The 15,210-nt window shown below is 35.5% G+C and overlaps 1 protein-coding gene across 2 annotated transcripts in view; it reads right to left on the bottom strand.

Moving 5' to 3' along the window:
* Positions 1–5,930: 5,930 nt before the first annotated feature.
* LOC136033126 (receptor-type tyrosine-protein phosphatase kappa-like) overlaps positions 5,931–15,210 on the bottom strand; it is a gene marked incomplete in the record, with an annotated part of 235,592 nt that continues 226,312 nt past the window's right edge. For both annotated transcript variants that reach the window (XM_065713757.1, XM_065713759.1), the window contains 1 exon segment: positions 5,931–6,210. In XM_065713757.1, coding sequence (XP_065569829.1) covers positions 6,136–6,210 — 75 coding nt within the window.

Consider the following 15,210-nt stretch of genomic DNA (forward strand, 5'->3'; position numbering starts at 1 on the left):
TTTACTAAAGGCAACGCTATAGCGTTGCCTCTGATTTCTGCTCGTTTTTCAAATAATGCCGAAATATCTGACTCCCTCTCCCCTTAAAATCAACCTCAAAAAACCTAAGGTTCAATTTTGGAATATGGCCTATATATGGAAGCACGAAATTTGCCCCCTCAAAGTCAACCTAAAAATCAAGAAACTATATCAGGATAAAGAAACTATATCCTGGTCTGGATGGAATGCAGACCACCTTCCCCTGTTGTTAGAGGCAATTGTGTCTTAGTATTTTCGCCCAAGGTCTTTTGTGAAGGTTTTGTAACTTGTATTGGAAAAATTAATCTAGACAAATCAGTTTGTAGTTTGTATGGGCCAATTATTGTTTGTTCGATAATTTGCAGCAATCAGCTTGGGTACAGTAGTGGCAGGGTTCAATTGGGGTACTACTACTACCACAACAACTAGTACTACTACAACTACTACCACTAGTACTGCTGCTACTTCAACTGTTACCACTACTGCTGTTGAACTAAATCAAAAGAGCTTAAGTTAATCCAGGTTGTCAAATAAACACTCAGGCCTTGAATGGGCTATTATGTCGGAACTTTCTGGGAAAGTGAAACTAAATGAAAAGCCATCAAGAGCAAACTGGTTGTCCAGAGGATGGACGGGCAAGGTCTTAAGAATGGGTAAGTGTACTAAGTTGAAACTTTCAAGACTACTTCTATAACTACTACGGCTGCTTTTACTATGGAACTAAGTCAAAAGAGTTAACGTACATTCAGGTTGTCAAAATGGCACAAACGCGATACCTCAGAAACAGAACAGGACAGAAAGTAGTAAGTTTAAGGGGAATTGAATGTTAATATAAAACTAGATCAAGTGCATACAGGTGGTCAAAAAGACGTATCAGCAATATCATTAGAACAGCTAGAACGGTATTATAGTCTGAATTCTCAAAGCTACTACTATTAGTACTGCAACTACTACTAGTACTTATACTATTGAATTTAAACAAAAGGGTTTAAATGTGTCCAGTTTGTTAAAATGACGTAAATACATTGTCTTAGGAGCTGAATGGGATATTAAGTTTAAACTTTCAGGGAAAATTGACAGGATTTGGAACTAAATAAAAAGGTGCCGTGTGTATTCGGATTGTCAAAAGCTAGAACGGTATTATAGTCTGAACTCTCAAAGCTACTACTATTAGGACTGCAACTACTACTAGTTCTTATATTATTGAATTTAAACAAAAGGGTTTAACTGTGTCCAGTTTGTTAAAATGACGTAAATACATTGTCTTAGGAGCTGAATAGGATATTAAGTTTAAACTTTCAGGGAAAATTGGCAGGATCTGGAGCTAAATAAAAAGGTGCCATGTGTATCCAGATTATCCAAAGGGTATGTTTGTAACAACCTAGGAACGGCTAGGGGTGTTATTTCGGAGCTTTTGGAGCCCATTATTGAGGATGTTGAGCTAAATAAAACAGCACTATGTGCATCCTTGTATGTCATAAGGACGTATTTACGATCTCTCGGTAACTGCTAAAAATTTGCAGTTACTACTACTACTACTAATACTGCTACTGCTATTACTGCTGCTACTACCCATACTACTACTATTGCTACTAGTGGTACTACTACTACTTCTACTAATATCACTACTACTATTACTATTACTGCTACAGATACTGCTACTACTACTACTTAAATAAGACTATCTTAAGAAATTCCTTTTGTCTTACGTGTTGTTTACTACTACTACTACTACTACTAATACAACTACTACCACTACTACTACTACTATTACTACTACTACTACTAGCCTACTACTATTACTACTACTACTACTACTTCTGCTACTATTATTGAATTAAAAAAAGTTCAAATATATCCAGGTTGTCAAAATGGCACAGATGCAATGTCTCGGGATTGGAATAGGTTAAAAAGTTGAATTTTCCAGGGAAAGTTGAGGGAGATGTAAAACTGCATCAAAAGATACTGTGTGCCTCAACTTTGTCAAAAGGGTGTCTGAGCAATATGCCAGGAAAAAATAAGGGTGTTATATTGTAGCTTCAGTTCATATTATTGGTAAAGTTGAGCTAAATGAAAAAAACCATGTGTATACAATATTGTCAAATTGGCATATGAGCATTATATCAGGAATGGTTAAGGATATTAAATTAAAACTGTCAGGAGATGTTGAGTGGGAAGTTAGACTAAACCAGAGCACCCCATGTGTATCGTTGGTTGTCAGAAGGATGTATCTGGGATATCTTAGGAGAGATCAAAGGTATTAAGATGGATCATGGGTATTTAGATGGGATTCACGATTCCGTCAGTCTATACATCCCTAAGGATTATCAACCAATTTATTTGACCACTAGCTGTTGGGGTGGCGCTTCGTGCCACCCCAATACCTAGTTGGTGGGGCGCTTCGTGCCCCATATATATATATATATATATATATATATATATATATATATATATATATATATATATATATATATATATATATATATATATATATATGTTGCATATAAATAGATTGTCACGTTTACTGACTCTTGAACATGCAACATATAATTGTCCATGGGAAAAACAATCCGTATTCAGATCTATACCTCATTATTCTAATGACGTGTCCCTGTGTCCCGGTCGTCATTTATATTCCCTGTGTCCCGGTCGTCATTTGTGTCCCGGTGTCCCAGTTTGTAATTTCTCTTTGAGTGTCCCGGTCGTCATTTATATTCCCTGTGTCCCGGTGTCCTGGTCGTTATTTGTGTCCCGGTCTGTAATTTCTATTCGAACAATCCCTGTGTCCCGGTCGTCATTTATATATCCCGCCTGTGCCCCCGGCGTCCCCGTTGTAGTTGTGTCCCTGTGTCCCGGTCGTCATTTATATTCCCTGTGTCCCGATCGTGATTTGTGTCCGGGTGTCCCAGTCTGTAATTTCTCTTTGAGATTCCCGGTCGTCATTTATATTCCCTGACACACACACACAGAGACAACTTATTTATATATATATATATAGATTACTCCCCGTACCCTTCCATCAAAAGCACTACAGTAACACTATTATTAAAAGTTGCTACAACATTTTGAGAAACATAAATTATGAGCCAAAATCAGGATTCTTATATAGAAAAACTTCTTTTGCAAAAGAAGTTTCGAAAGAAAAGTAATGAGACTTGCAACAAAGATGAGTAGAAATAAGTTCAAATAATATTTGAAGCGTAAAATGATAATAAATCACTATCAATAAATAAATGAAAACCAAAACAAAGAGAGATTACACTAAATAACCAAGTCAAACCTAAAACGAGTAGAAACTACTATAAAGTGAAGTAGAGATGCCATCCAGGGGGTTGACAAGGAGGAAGGGTGACTCCTCCCCCAATCCAAATTACAACTTCTGGCGTGCTTGGCGTCTTAATTTAGCTTATGTGTTCGCATTTATCAGCACACTGGATGATTTATAAGCAAATTCTTTATCCGCCCCAAATTAAAACATAAGCTTCACCCTTTCTGACACCCCTTGTGTTTTCTAAAGACTAGAACGTAATTCTCATTTTGCTGAATGGAAAATGCATTTTAATTTTTTCTATTCTGTAACTTCTTTAAACCCAAACTGTTAAGACTTTCAGAAATGAATATTGATACACATTTTAAACCTTCAATCTACATTCATTTGTTCTTTTCATTAATCTTGGTAATCTTGGTGATTTTTTTTTTTATTTCAGTTTTTGAGAGATAAAACCACATACATCGAAACAAAAATTTTGCATTATAGTGCAAATTACCTTCTAGGCTTTAGTGATACAGGGACATTAGCCCTACTTCTCTTTGTGGTAGCTTCCGCTTGTTTATTTTGACCGAATTATTTCCTGTAGTTTTAGTTCATTTTCGGTTTAATGTGTTTATTTATAAGGATATATGCTTGTCTTACGCTTGAAATATTATTGAAATTTATCTCTGTTCATCTTCAGCGCAATGTAGATCTTTACTTTTTTTGAAAAGCTGTTTTTTTAGAAACTATTTTTTAAAACAGCCCAACAACAGACAAGGTCGATTCTAGTAGAGTTACTACTAAGAACTTATTACAGTAGCAAACCACTTGAGGCCAACACAGCTACCCAAGCTCTTCTTCCATCTTAATCTATTCAAAGCCTCCCTCTTGAAATCCTTTCATTAAGTTCTACTTTCATCAAGTACTTCCTTACAATTTCTTCTCATTCCATTCGGGGACAAACTGCTTTTCGTTTGGCCCTAGATGATTGGCTGAAAACGACAATCTTTGGCGATCTGTCGTCCTTTATCCACGGAGCGTGCCCTAGACATCTGAACCATTATTTTATTACAGCTATAGAAAATTGGACAGAACTACATTTTCGTGCAGCTTACTGTTTGAAATACGGTCAGTCAGACGGGTATCCAATATAATCTGTAGGCAATTCCTTTGGAAAACATCTAACAAATCCTCCTCCGCTTTTCGTAGCACCCATATTTCAGAACCATACTTTACATTACTGCAACCTTTTGTATTCCAATCTTGGTTCGCAGATTTATCTTTCTATTCTTCCTGTTTTTTTTTTCTAATTTTGAAGAAAAGCAACCTTGACATTAGATATTCCACTTCTAACATCTTTACTGTATCCATCTTCATCGCTAAAAGAAAAAAAACTACCTAGGTAAGTTAAGCTATTCACTTTATCGATCTTATCGTTGTCCAACATTACCTCTTCACCTTCACTTATTCCCAGCCTAAACAACTTAGTCTTCTTAAAATCGATTTTCAGACTTTTTCTCGTGCCCTGAACTCTCAAAACCTCCAAAATATCATTCATTTTGCTAATGTTTTTCACCTAGGACACTCAATCATCAGCATTATCAAATTCTAGGAGAGTTATATTTTCCCATTTGATTCCATGCTCACATAGTCATTGCCGTGCTACTTAGGACACAATCAATCAAAATGATTTAATAAACAGGGATGAAACACAACCCTGCTTAGCTTCTGACTCAACGCGAAACCGGTTACTGCCCTCCTGCCTTAACCATATCGAAGTTATTCTCATGCATAGCACTAATGACTTAATGTATTTAGCTGGTTTAGTTTCCAAGGATAGGAGGTTCGTCAAAGCTCTTCTATTGAATGAATCATATGCTTGCTCGAAATCTATAAAACTGAGGAATGGAGGGGTATGATGACTCAAGTACTTCTCAATTATTAATCTAAGAGTAAAAAAATGGTCAACACTTTCTAAAACACTTTCTCCTCCCCCTTTCTAAAACTACAGTGTTCTATCCCTAAAACCTTATCTACAACATCAAGTCTAAAAACATCATCATACTCAATAATTTGCTTCCCACAGAAACTGAGGTAATGCTTCTACAATTAGCTCAGTCATTCCAATCGCCTTTCTTATAAATGTGTTTAATTAAAGTTTGCCAAAAATTGCAAGGTACTTACCCTTTTTAAAAAGTCATTCTGCAAATCTTCGGTAATTTATCTCTAACTTCATAAACACCATATTTCAAAAACTCATTCACCACGCTATTCGCTTCTGAGGTCTCATTATTTTGTAATCCTTTTATTACTGCCTCTAATTCTTGCTTGCAAAATAAATCTTCTTTCATATCTGAAGTGTCATAATTTTTTAATTATTTTCTTTGTCTTTTCCTGTATCTTTATCACGGTTTAGTATATCCTCAAAACATTCCACCAGTTTCTCTTTAAATGTGTTCGTATTTCCTAATTGTGGCTCTGTTCCCAACTTTAAATGGGACATGTCCAGATTGACCCTTCCCTCTAAATTTTATCGCACCAATGCAATATTTTACTATTATGCTGTCAGCCTGCATCTTCTAGATCTTTAGCCGTTTTTTCCATGGCCTCCATTTCAAATCTCGTTAGTTCATATTTAAAAGACTTCCCCTGAATGCAATTGAGGGAGAATAAACTTTATTAAATTTCCATAAAAATACAACAAATCAGAGTCAGTCAAAATGTCGTTAATAATTCCAAGGGAAAAGAATATAAAACTTCAGCTTTAAAAAGTCATAAAACGTGAGAAACGTAACGTAACAACCCAGAACGAAGCCTCAGTGAAGCAGCAGCGTTGCCATGCATGTTGTGGAGTTCAACATTTGTCACTTCTTGATGTCTTTATTCAGGTAGTGAAGTACATAGTGTAGTACAAGGTCATAGCAGTACTTGTATTCCGTCTATAAAAAAGATTTTGATTTTGAAGATCAAGCTTAAATTTGTTTTGTATCTACAGAACAAAGTAAACCTATGCACTCATCAGCTTTTGTGGACATAGGAGACCATTGGAAACCTAAAAAAAAACTGATGACGAAAATGAGGTCTTTTGCGGATGAGAATTTGAAGTTTTACAGATTTTTTTTTAAAGTAGTGACAGAGATGCTGCCACATTAAAGTGCCATGTTTGGCTATTCTCTGCTAGGAAGTGTCAATTTTATCCAAAGATAGAAGGACATTCCGAGTTAGCCAAATGAGCAATGTCAGCTAATGAGGTGGGATAATAGAAGTAACTTTAACTCGCACTTAAAAGTGATTAACTTTATCAGACATGGAATCTTTATGGAAAAGGGCCATTGTAGATACTGCTGGTAAGTAATCAGGCTCCGACGCGGAGGGAGACACCAACCCCTCTACGCCTAAAATCTCAGTTCGCTTCAATATTTGTACTTCAAATTCCGGTGCTACAAAACATTTTGGTTCATTTTACGTTTTAATAAACTGAATGACCTACAAAATAAAATTCCCACGAGCTTGGTTTCATAATTTATTGCAATGCTTGAGAATCATAAATGTTAAGACGTATTTTCCCTGTGCAAATTTTCAATAGTGCATTTCAATGCCTAAATTGTCTAACTCTCCAAGAAGTTTTAGGTAAGTATAGGAAGAAGATTGCTTGTGGGAGGAGGGGGCTCATAGGGTTGTTGGTGCCCGGGGAAATTACTTACAGCACACCCCTCCCTCCTCCCGATTCAAATAAAAAAAAATAGCCGAGTAAATGTGAAAAATCTGATCAAAATGGGCAATTCCCCAGCCGCAGCCCACCCCAAATCATGGCACCCAGGGCAGTTTCCCCGGGTGCCCCCCTTAGTAACAGCTCTGGTGGGGGGGGGTGGAATTAATCATTCATCTCCCTTCATGTAGACTAAGCCTGAATAAGGGTTAACTGAATGAGGATAACTCCCTTCTTATTGAGAAAAATGTTTCTGAAATTTATTTTAAGACTTCATTAAAACAAATTGATTCCCTTGATATTGCATACAATTATACATAGTGAACTATAAGTAAATATCATCTATTACGACGGAGGGGCGCTGGTTCATTGCGTAGGCAAAGGATCTAGATGCCTCAAAGTGTGTATTTTAATCGCCAGATATCCTAAATCTCATTCAGATTTCGGACAAATATAAAATCTGTTTAGGAGAAGGGGATTAGAAATTGACATTTAATTTTTGTTGATTCCCGGTAATACTTTTTGCCATCACTTTTGTTATTTGTTCTAGAGTAGCATCACCCCTTATGCTGCGGCGATCCTTTTATACAAATTTTGAATATTATTCTAGAAGCATGGTTTTGCTAATATTAAACTTGAATGTAAAGAAAGGAAGTTAAAGGAGGGAGTAGCAGCCCTGCTTAAAATTCAAAAGAACCAGGGCCAAGCACCATATTTTCGACTTAATACCTTAAATAAGGTATTTTCTTCTAAGACCTCACTGCCTTTTCTTGAAGAACACACAAAAGTTTCGATGGGGATAAGCCCATTTGAACATTTGGACAGTGAAAACAGATGTAAAAAATCTGGGTTTGACCACATACACCAGTTGTCGTCATCAGCAAAAACACTAAAACATTACTATTAAAACAAACAAATTTATGGTCAAGTCAACACCTGTAGACTTATCGTAAAATCATAAATTTCACAGGAAACGTAGAGCTCGGACATGTTATCCACAGTGAAAGAAATGAAAGGGCGTGGGACAGCTTATTACTAATGTTTAAGTTATAAAATCAACCTTAAGCGAAGTTTTGTCAAGCTATATGATTTTTGCCAAATTTACGATCTCTCTTAAAAATAGGTGATTTTCATGGTCTAAACACCGGGTGTTACCCATTGTACAGGATTAGTTCTTCTTGAGCTACTGATTGTGTATTTCTGCAAATAGAATCAGCATAAATTCTAACACGATTGTCGTGAGAGTAATAAGTTTTTTTTTTTATAGAATGACGATATATTTTAAAAACGCCTGACCTTCAATGTGGTATAGTGAATATGGAGCAGTTGTAAATCTCAATTTTTCGCTTACATTCAAATCCATTCCATTCAAAATTGTAAATCATTTTTAAATATTCTTGAAGGATAGTTTAATTTAACGGTTGGTTTGTGAGTTCTCATCCTTGAATTGTGATGACTAAAGGATTATCATACAAAATTTTATGTCACTCATTGAAACGAATGAATACTCCAGACATTAGGCTTTATTTATCATTAATTAAGCGTTTTAGAATTGACAATTATCAAAACGACATTAAAATAAAAATAAAAAGTCAAAAATGGTAGAGGTCAATAGAATTAAACAAATAATTAAAACTAAATGGACAAACTGAATATATAGAAAATTATATAGTACTAAAAACTCAAATAACATTAAAATAGGCTATATCACAAGGGAATTTATCCAAAAGGGGTGGGGGGATTGAACTTATCCTCGCCCCTTCTCATATTCTCAATAAGACCGTGTCCATGATTTTTTTCAGAGGGGGTTTTACAAAAAGATTTTTTTCGGATTTTACACAAACAAACACTCAAAAAACGCATAAAAATTTGTCTATATTCATTTTTGTTCTTTAGAGAGAGAGAGAGAGAGAGAGAGAGAGAGAGAGAGAGAGAGAGAGAGAGAGAGAGAGAGAGAGAGAGAGAGAGAGAGAGAGAGAGAGAGAGAGAGAGGGAGAGAGAGAGAGAGAGAGAGAGAGAGAGAGAGAGAGAGAAGTTTATTAATATTAAATAGAAGACAATACAAAATACAATTCAAAATCGAATTGCAATACACATAATTCCCCTCGAAAGGCTCCATGGCCAGGGATACAAGGGGAATAAGAAAAAAATATTACATATAGCAGTTTACAGGCAATATATTTATGGGGGATAAAATATAAGCAACAACTAGAAGGAGAAAAAAAACAAAAAAAAAACATAGAGAACATACCTGAGGCCTGTTACGTTTTAAGAGTTGTAGAAACATTTGTTTGGGGGAGGGGGATTAAAACACCCTAACCCCCCCCCCCCCCCCCGTGGATACGGCCTTGATTCTCAACAATGTAACCTTTTTCAATTTTTCCTTTAAAAAGTTATTTTAGGTTCCAAGACTAGTTTTTGTTATGATTAAACAAACCTGTACATTTTGAAAGTTGACAAAATGGTATAATAAAAAATCAAAAGTTCGAATTCGGATTGTAAAATTCAATGGAATTAAAGAAAAGTTAAAAAAATAAATTCAAAATACAGAAAGCTGAACATGAAAAATTCACACAATGTAAAAATAGGTTATTTTACAATAGACCCAATGTAGAATGAGAGAAGGATCTGAGCCCGCAAACTCCAAAGATTGTGGTAGTTTCTAACTTTCTTTCATTTGTTTAAAATTTAATTTTAGGTTCCAAAACTGCTGTAAGCATAAGATGCACCGATTCCTTTGTACTAAGAGACTATAGGATACTCATGGATATGCATAGCATTAGAGAGAGAATCAGAATTTATTGACTGGCGATTCACCTCGGTAGGATAAAAAATATGAAAAAGTGTATATTTTGTCACATATACGCTGCTATATATTGCTATATATGCTATATATTGTTTATATTTGTATTTATTTATCCTTGAGGATCTATCCTTTTGGTTGCTAGCATAGTTGCCATGAGTCTGAACTTCGACAAACACGGGTATTTCCTAGTAAAGAATGCGAGTTGTATAATACAAAATATGTGTTAGTAATCCAATATATCCCTGTTTGCTGAATTCTAACATTTATTTCATAAATTTTCCAGGAAGACCCATGGATAACCTATAAGCCTTTCAATAAGAGTTTTGACCTCTACAAAATAATTTTTGTAAATAACGGCTATCTATATATATAAAAATAAGTTGTCTGTGTGTCTGTGTGTCGAGTGACGTCATGTTTGTGTGTCGACTGACGTCATGTTTGTCGACTGACGAAATTACAGACCGGGACATCGGGACACAAATGACGACCGGGACACCGGGACATAAGAAATATAAATGATGACCGGGACGCTCAAAGAGAAAGCGACCGGGACACAAGGAATGTTCGATTAGCAATAACCATCAACAAAGCACCGGGACACAAATGACGATCGGGACACAGGGAATATAAATGACGACCAGGACATAAGTAAAACAAAAAAACTAAAAAAACTAAAAAAAAGGTAAAAACTACAAAAAAACTAAAAAGAAAAAAACTAAAAAAGAAAAAAATAAAAAAAGGAAAAAACTGAAAAATAAAGGAGAAAAACAAAACTAAAAAAAAAATGAAAATAAAAATAAAAAAAACTAAAAAGGTAAAAACTACAAAAAAAATAAAAAGAAAAAAGAGAAAAAACTAAAAAAACTAAAAAAAAAGTAAAAACCAAAAAAAAAAACTAAAAAGAAAAAAAGGGAGAAAACACAACAATTTATTTCATCATATACCAATTCAAAAACGAATGTATATACAGACCGGGTCACCGGGACACAAATGACGACCGGGACACAGGGAATATAAATGACGACCGGGACACGGGGACACAACTACAACGGGGACCCCGGGGCACAGGGGGATATATAAATGACGACGGGGACACAGGGAATGTTCGATTAGCAATCACCATCAACAAAGCTCAAGGGCAATCATTAGAATCATGAGGTATAACTAAAAAAAAAAACTAAAAAAAAGGTAAAAAACTAAAAAAAAGACCAATTCAAAAACGAATGTATATACAGACCGGGACACCGGGACACAAATGACGACCGGGACACCGGGACACAAAGAATATAAATGACGACCGGGACACTCAAAGTGAAAAAAATACTAAAAAAAAGGTAAAAACTACAAAAAAAAACTAAAAAGAAAAAAACTAAAAACTAATTAAAAAACTAAAAAAGCTAAAAAACTAAAAAAACTAAAAAAGAAAAAAAACAAAAAACTGAAAAATAAAGGAGAAAAACAAAACTAAAAAAAATGAAAATAAAAATAAAAAAACTAAAAAGGTAAAAACTACAAAAAAAAACTAAAAAGAAAAAAGAAAAAAACTAAAAAACTAAAAAAAGTAAAAACCTAAAAAAAACTAAAAAGAAAAAAAGGGGAAAAACACAAAAATTTATTTCATCATATACCAATTCAAAAACGAATGTATATACAGACCGGGACACCGGGACACAAATGACGACCGGGACACAGGGAATATAAATGACGACCGGGACAAAGGGACACAACTACAGCGGGGACGCCGGGGGGCACAAGGGGATATATAAATGACGACGGGGACACAGGGAATGTTCGATTAGCAATCACCATCAACAAAGCTCAAGGGCAATCATTAGAATCATGAGGTATAACTAAAAAAAGGTAAAAAACTAAAAACTAAAAAAAGACCAATTCAAAAACGAATGTATTTACAGACCGGCACACCGGGACACAAATGACGACCGGGACACCGGGACACAAGGAATATAAATGACGACCGGGACACTCAAAGAGAAATTACAGACTGGGACACCGGGACACAAATGACGACCGGGACACAGGGAATATAAATGACGACCGGGACACAGGGACACAACTACAACGGGGACGCCGGGGGGCGCAGGGGGATATATAAGTGACGACGGTGACACAGGGAATGGTCGATTAGCAATCACCATCAACAAAGCTCAAGGGCAATCATTAGAATCTAGAAGCAGAGCCAAATTTTCAAGATGACATTTTTGCGAAATCCAATCATTTCTACATCTAATATAGAGACAGTAAATAGACACAATAAATAGCGTACGTTAAATTCCATCCTGGAAACTTTTGTTTTAGTACCCAAACCTTGTGACACTTGGGATTGAACGTCCAAACCTTCGGTCAGAAAGTATGGCAGTATCCACTAAGCTATCACAAGGTAAATAAATAGCGTAATTCATAATAAATAAGCAAGTTAAAATAAAAATTGGCTCGTGCACAAAAAAAAGGAATCATAAAAGAAATACAAAAAAATTTATAAATAATGCCATAAAAGAAACCTAAGAAAGCAGAACATCTTTAATATAAAGGAAAAACAAAGGTAATCAATAGCGTTTTTGATAGGATTACAACAATAGAATTCACATGTCACTCAGTGAGAAAGAAACATGATTTATCGATATCAGCATACGCAGTATGCCTGATTGTCAACCATTATACCCGAATGACAGATAACCGGTATGAGTCCAATTGATGGAATGACAAAAATGGTCAATTTGATACGAAGTTCTAATAGAGGGTCAAAGTTGAAACTCCGATTTTTATTGTAACAAGAATAGAGGAAAGAGTTTCTAGGTATTCTGTTATTGACCCCATGGCAGTGAAACCAGAAATACTTCTAACATGGTTAACTGTTTATCTGATGGACTTTTCGGAATTTTTTAACGTACAGTAGAAATGGAGTGTGTTCTTAAAAAAAAGGCAGATAAATGTGTGATTTTCAAGCTAGAGTTAAAAAATGTAGAGTTATTAGAGTAGCTAGAGTTAAAGTTTTATAATTTTAAGGCAGGAGTGACTAGACAAAGTTTTAAGGGAAGAACAGTACGGCCTTAGAAAAGGTAGAGGATGTGTCGACCAAGTTTTCACTCTTAGGTCAATAATTGAGAAGGCCCTTCGTTGTCAAACACCTTTAGTCCTCAGTTTTATCGAATAAGAGCATGCTGTCGACTCTGTTGATAGAAGAGCGTTAGCAAGGTCTCATTCTAATATGGTATACCAGAAAAATACCTTAAAGTGATTTGTGCTATGTACGAGAATAATACTGCTGCGTTTACGGTAGGAAATGAGGTTAGCAACTGGTATTGTATTAAATCAGGAGTTAAGTAGGGTTGTGTTCCATCCCCCTTCACATGGATCAGTTTGATGGACTCCGTCTTAAGGAGCACAGGAAGGGCACTTGGAGACTACAGAATCAAACGGGGAGGAAAAACTCTCCTGGACTTAGATTATGCTGATGATTTGAGAATATTAGATGAAAATGTGAGCAAAATGAATGAATTTTCAGTGGTTTTGGGAGTTGAGGGTTCTAGAATAGGCTTGAAAATTAATGTTAAGAAGACTAAGTCACTAAGGCTAGGAATAAGTGAAGATGAAAAGCTGACGTTGGGTAACGAAAAGATTGATCAGGTTGGCAGCTTCACTTACCTTTGTAGTATTATTAGTAAAGAAGGTGGGAGCAGTGAAGATGTTAAAAGTAGAATAGCTAAGGCTCAGGGCGTTTTTTCACAGTTAAAAAAGTTTGGAAGAATAGAAAGATAAGTCTGCAAACCAAGATTAGAATATTGGAAGCTACACTGATGACAGTGGTCAAATATGGCTCTGAAGTATGGGCGCTCCGAAAAGCAGAAGAAAATTTACTAGATGTTTTCCAGAGAAATTGCCTACGGATTGTTCTGGGTACCCGGCAGAGTGACCGTATTTCAAACAGTAGAGTTGTACGAAAAATGAGGTTCAATCCCGCTTTTTAAGGCTATAATGACAGAAAGATTGAGATGGCCAGGCCACGTTCTGCGGATAAAGGATGACAGATTGCCGAAGGTTGTCCTTTTTGGCCAACCGTCTGGGGCTACACGGAAAGCGGGTCGTCCTCGTCTGGGTTGGGAGGATGTCATAAACAAATATATAAAGGAAATGGAAATTTCTTGGGAGGGTGTAAAGAGGAAGGCCTTGAATAGATTAGGTTGGAGGAGGAGCGTGCGTAGCTGTGTTGGCCTCAGGCGGCTTGGTGCTCCAGTGAGCTATTAGTAGTAGTAGTAGTAGTAGTAGTAGTAGCAGCTAGAAACCCATCGGAAATGGCGTGAGATTGAAACTAAAAGCACACCATTGTCAAGAAACCTCTACAAGAAACTTACCCCCCCCCGGAAAAATAAGGGAATTACCTTTTTTGCGTGGGTAGTATAAATACTGGGAAATATGAAAACGGTACAATTCAAAACTACACGGTCAAAAATCAATAACCAGAGGTTTGTAGTCTTTCCTTTTTAATGTAGTAAAAAGTAGTTTCAGTCAGCCCCTTTAGCAACTTAGTAAAGAGCAAACTACAGCCCAAAGTGTCTGAAAGTTTAGAAACACGTTTTGAAAAAAAGCAATGGTGTGAAGCAGTTGTGAAGGATGTTGAACAAACCAAAATAAAATACTTGCATCCTAATGCTACTGCTTCTACTCATACTAGTACTATTGTTACTATTATTACTGCTTTAATTACTAATTCTACCACTAAAGCTTATGTTACTACTTTTAATTCTACTACTACTACTACTAAAAAGTATGAAGGTATTAAGGTATCAGCGTGTGTTGAAGGGGATGTTGAAGAAACCAAATAATCTTCCAAGCTTAGAACTACTACAAGTCACTATAAATAAATAAATGCAACTCAAAACGAACAGAAATCACAATAAATAGCCGAGTCAAGCTCAAAACAAGCAAATATTAACATATGTAGGGCTGATCCCTACTTATTTTAATATTTGTAAATTTTCACTTTACTAAAAAAGTTAAAACAAACAAATGACCGTGGATTGTCAGTTTAGTTTATATATACTGATATTTATTCCTTAAAGTTTCAATTGTTTTTTATTTATTAAAGTAAAAAAAGTGAAAATACTTAAAACGTACTTTGTTTTCAGTAAACCACGAACTCTGTTCTGGTCATGAGAAGGGATGGGGGTTGTCAGCACTACTTATGTTAATATTTGCTTGTTTTGAGTTTGACTCAGCTACTTATTGTAATTTCTGTTCGTTTTGAGTTTTATGTATTTATTGATAGTGATTTGTAGTAGTTTTAAGCTTGGAAGATCGTTTCCTAATGGAGCTCTTTACTTTTCTTTGAAAAACTTTTTTGTGGAAAAAAGTTTTTTTTCAATTAAACTAAATAGAAAAAATCGAATATTAAGTTTAATTTTAATA

The sequence above is a fragment of the Artemia franciscana genome, chromosome 11 (assembly GCF_032884065.1).
Source record: "Artemia franciscana chromosome 11, ASM3288406v1, whole genome shotgun sequence".
NCBI lineage: Eukaryota > Metazoa > Arthropoda > Branchiopoda > Anostraca > Artemiidae > Artemia > Artemia franciscana.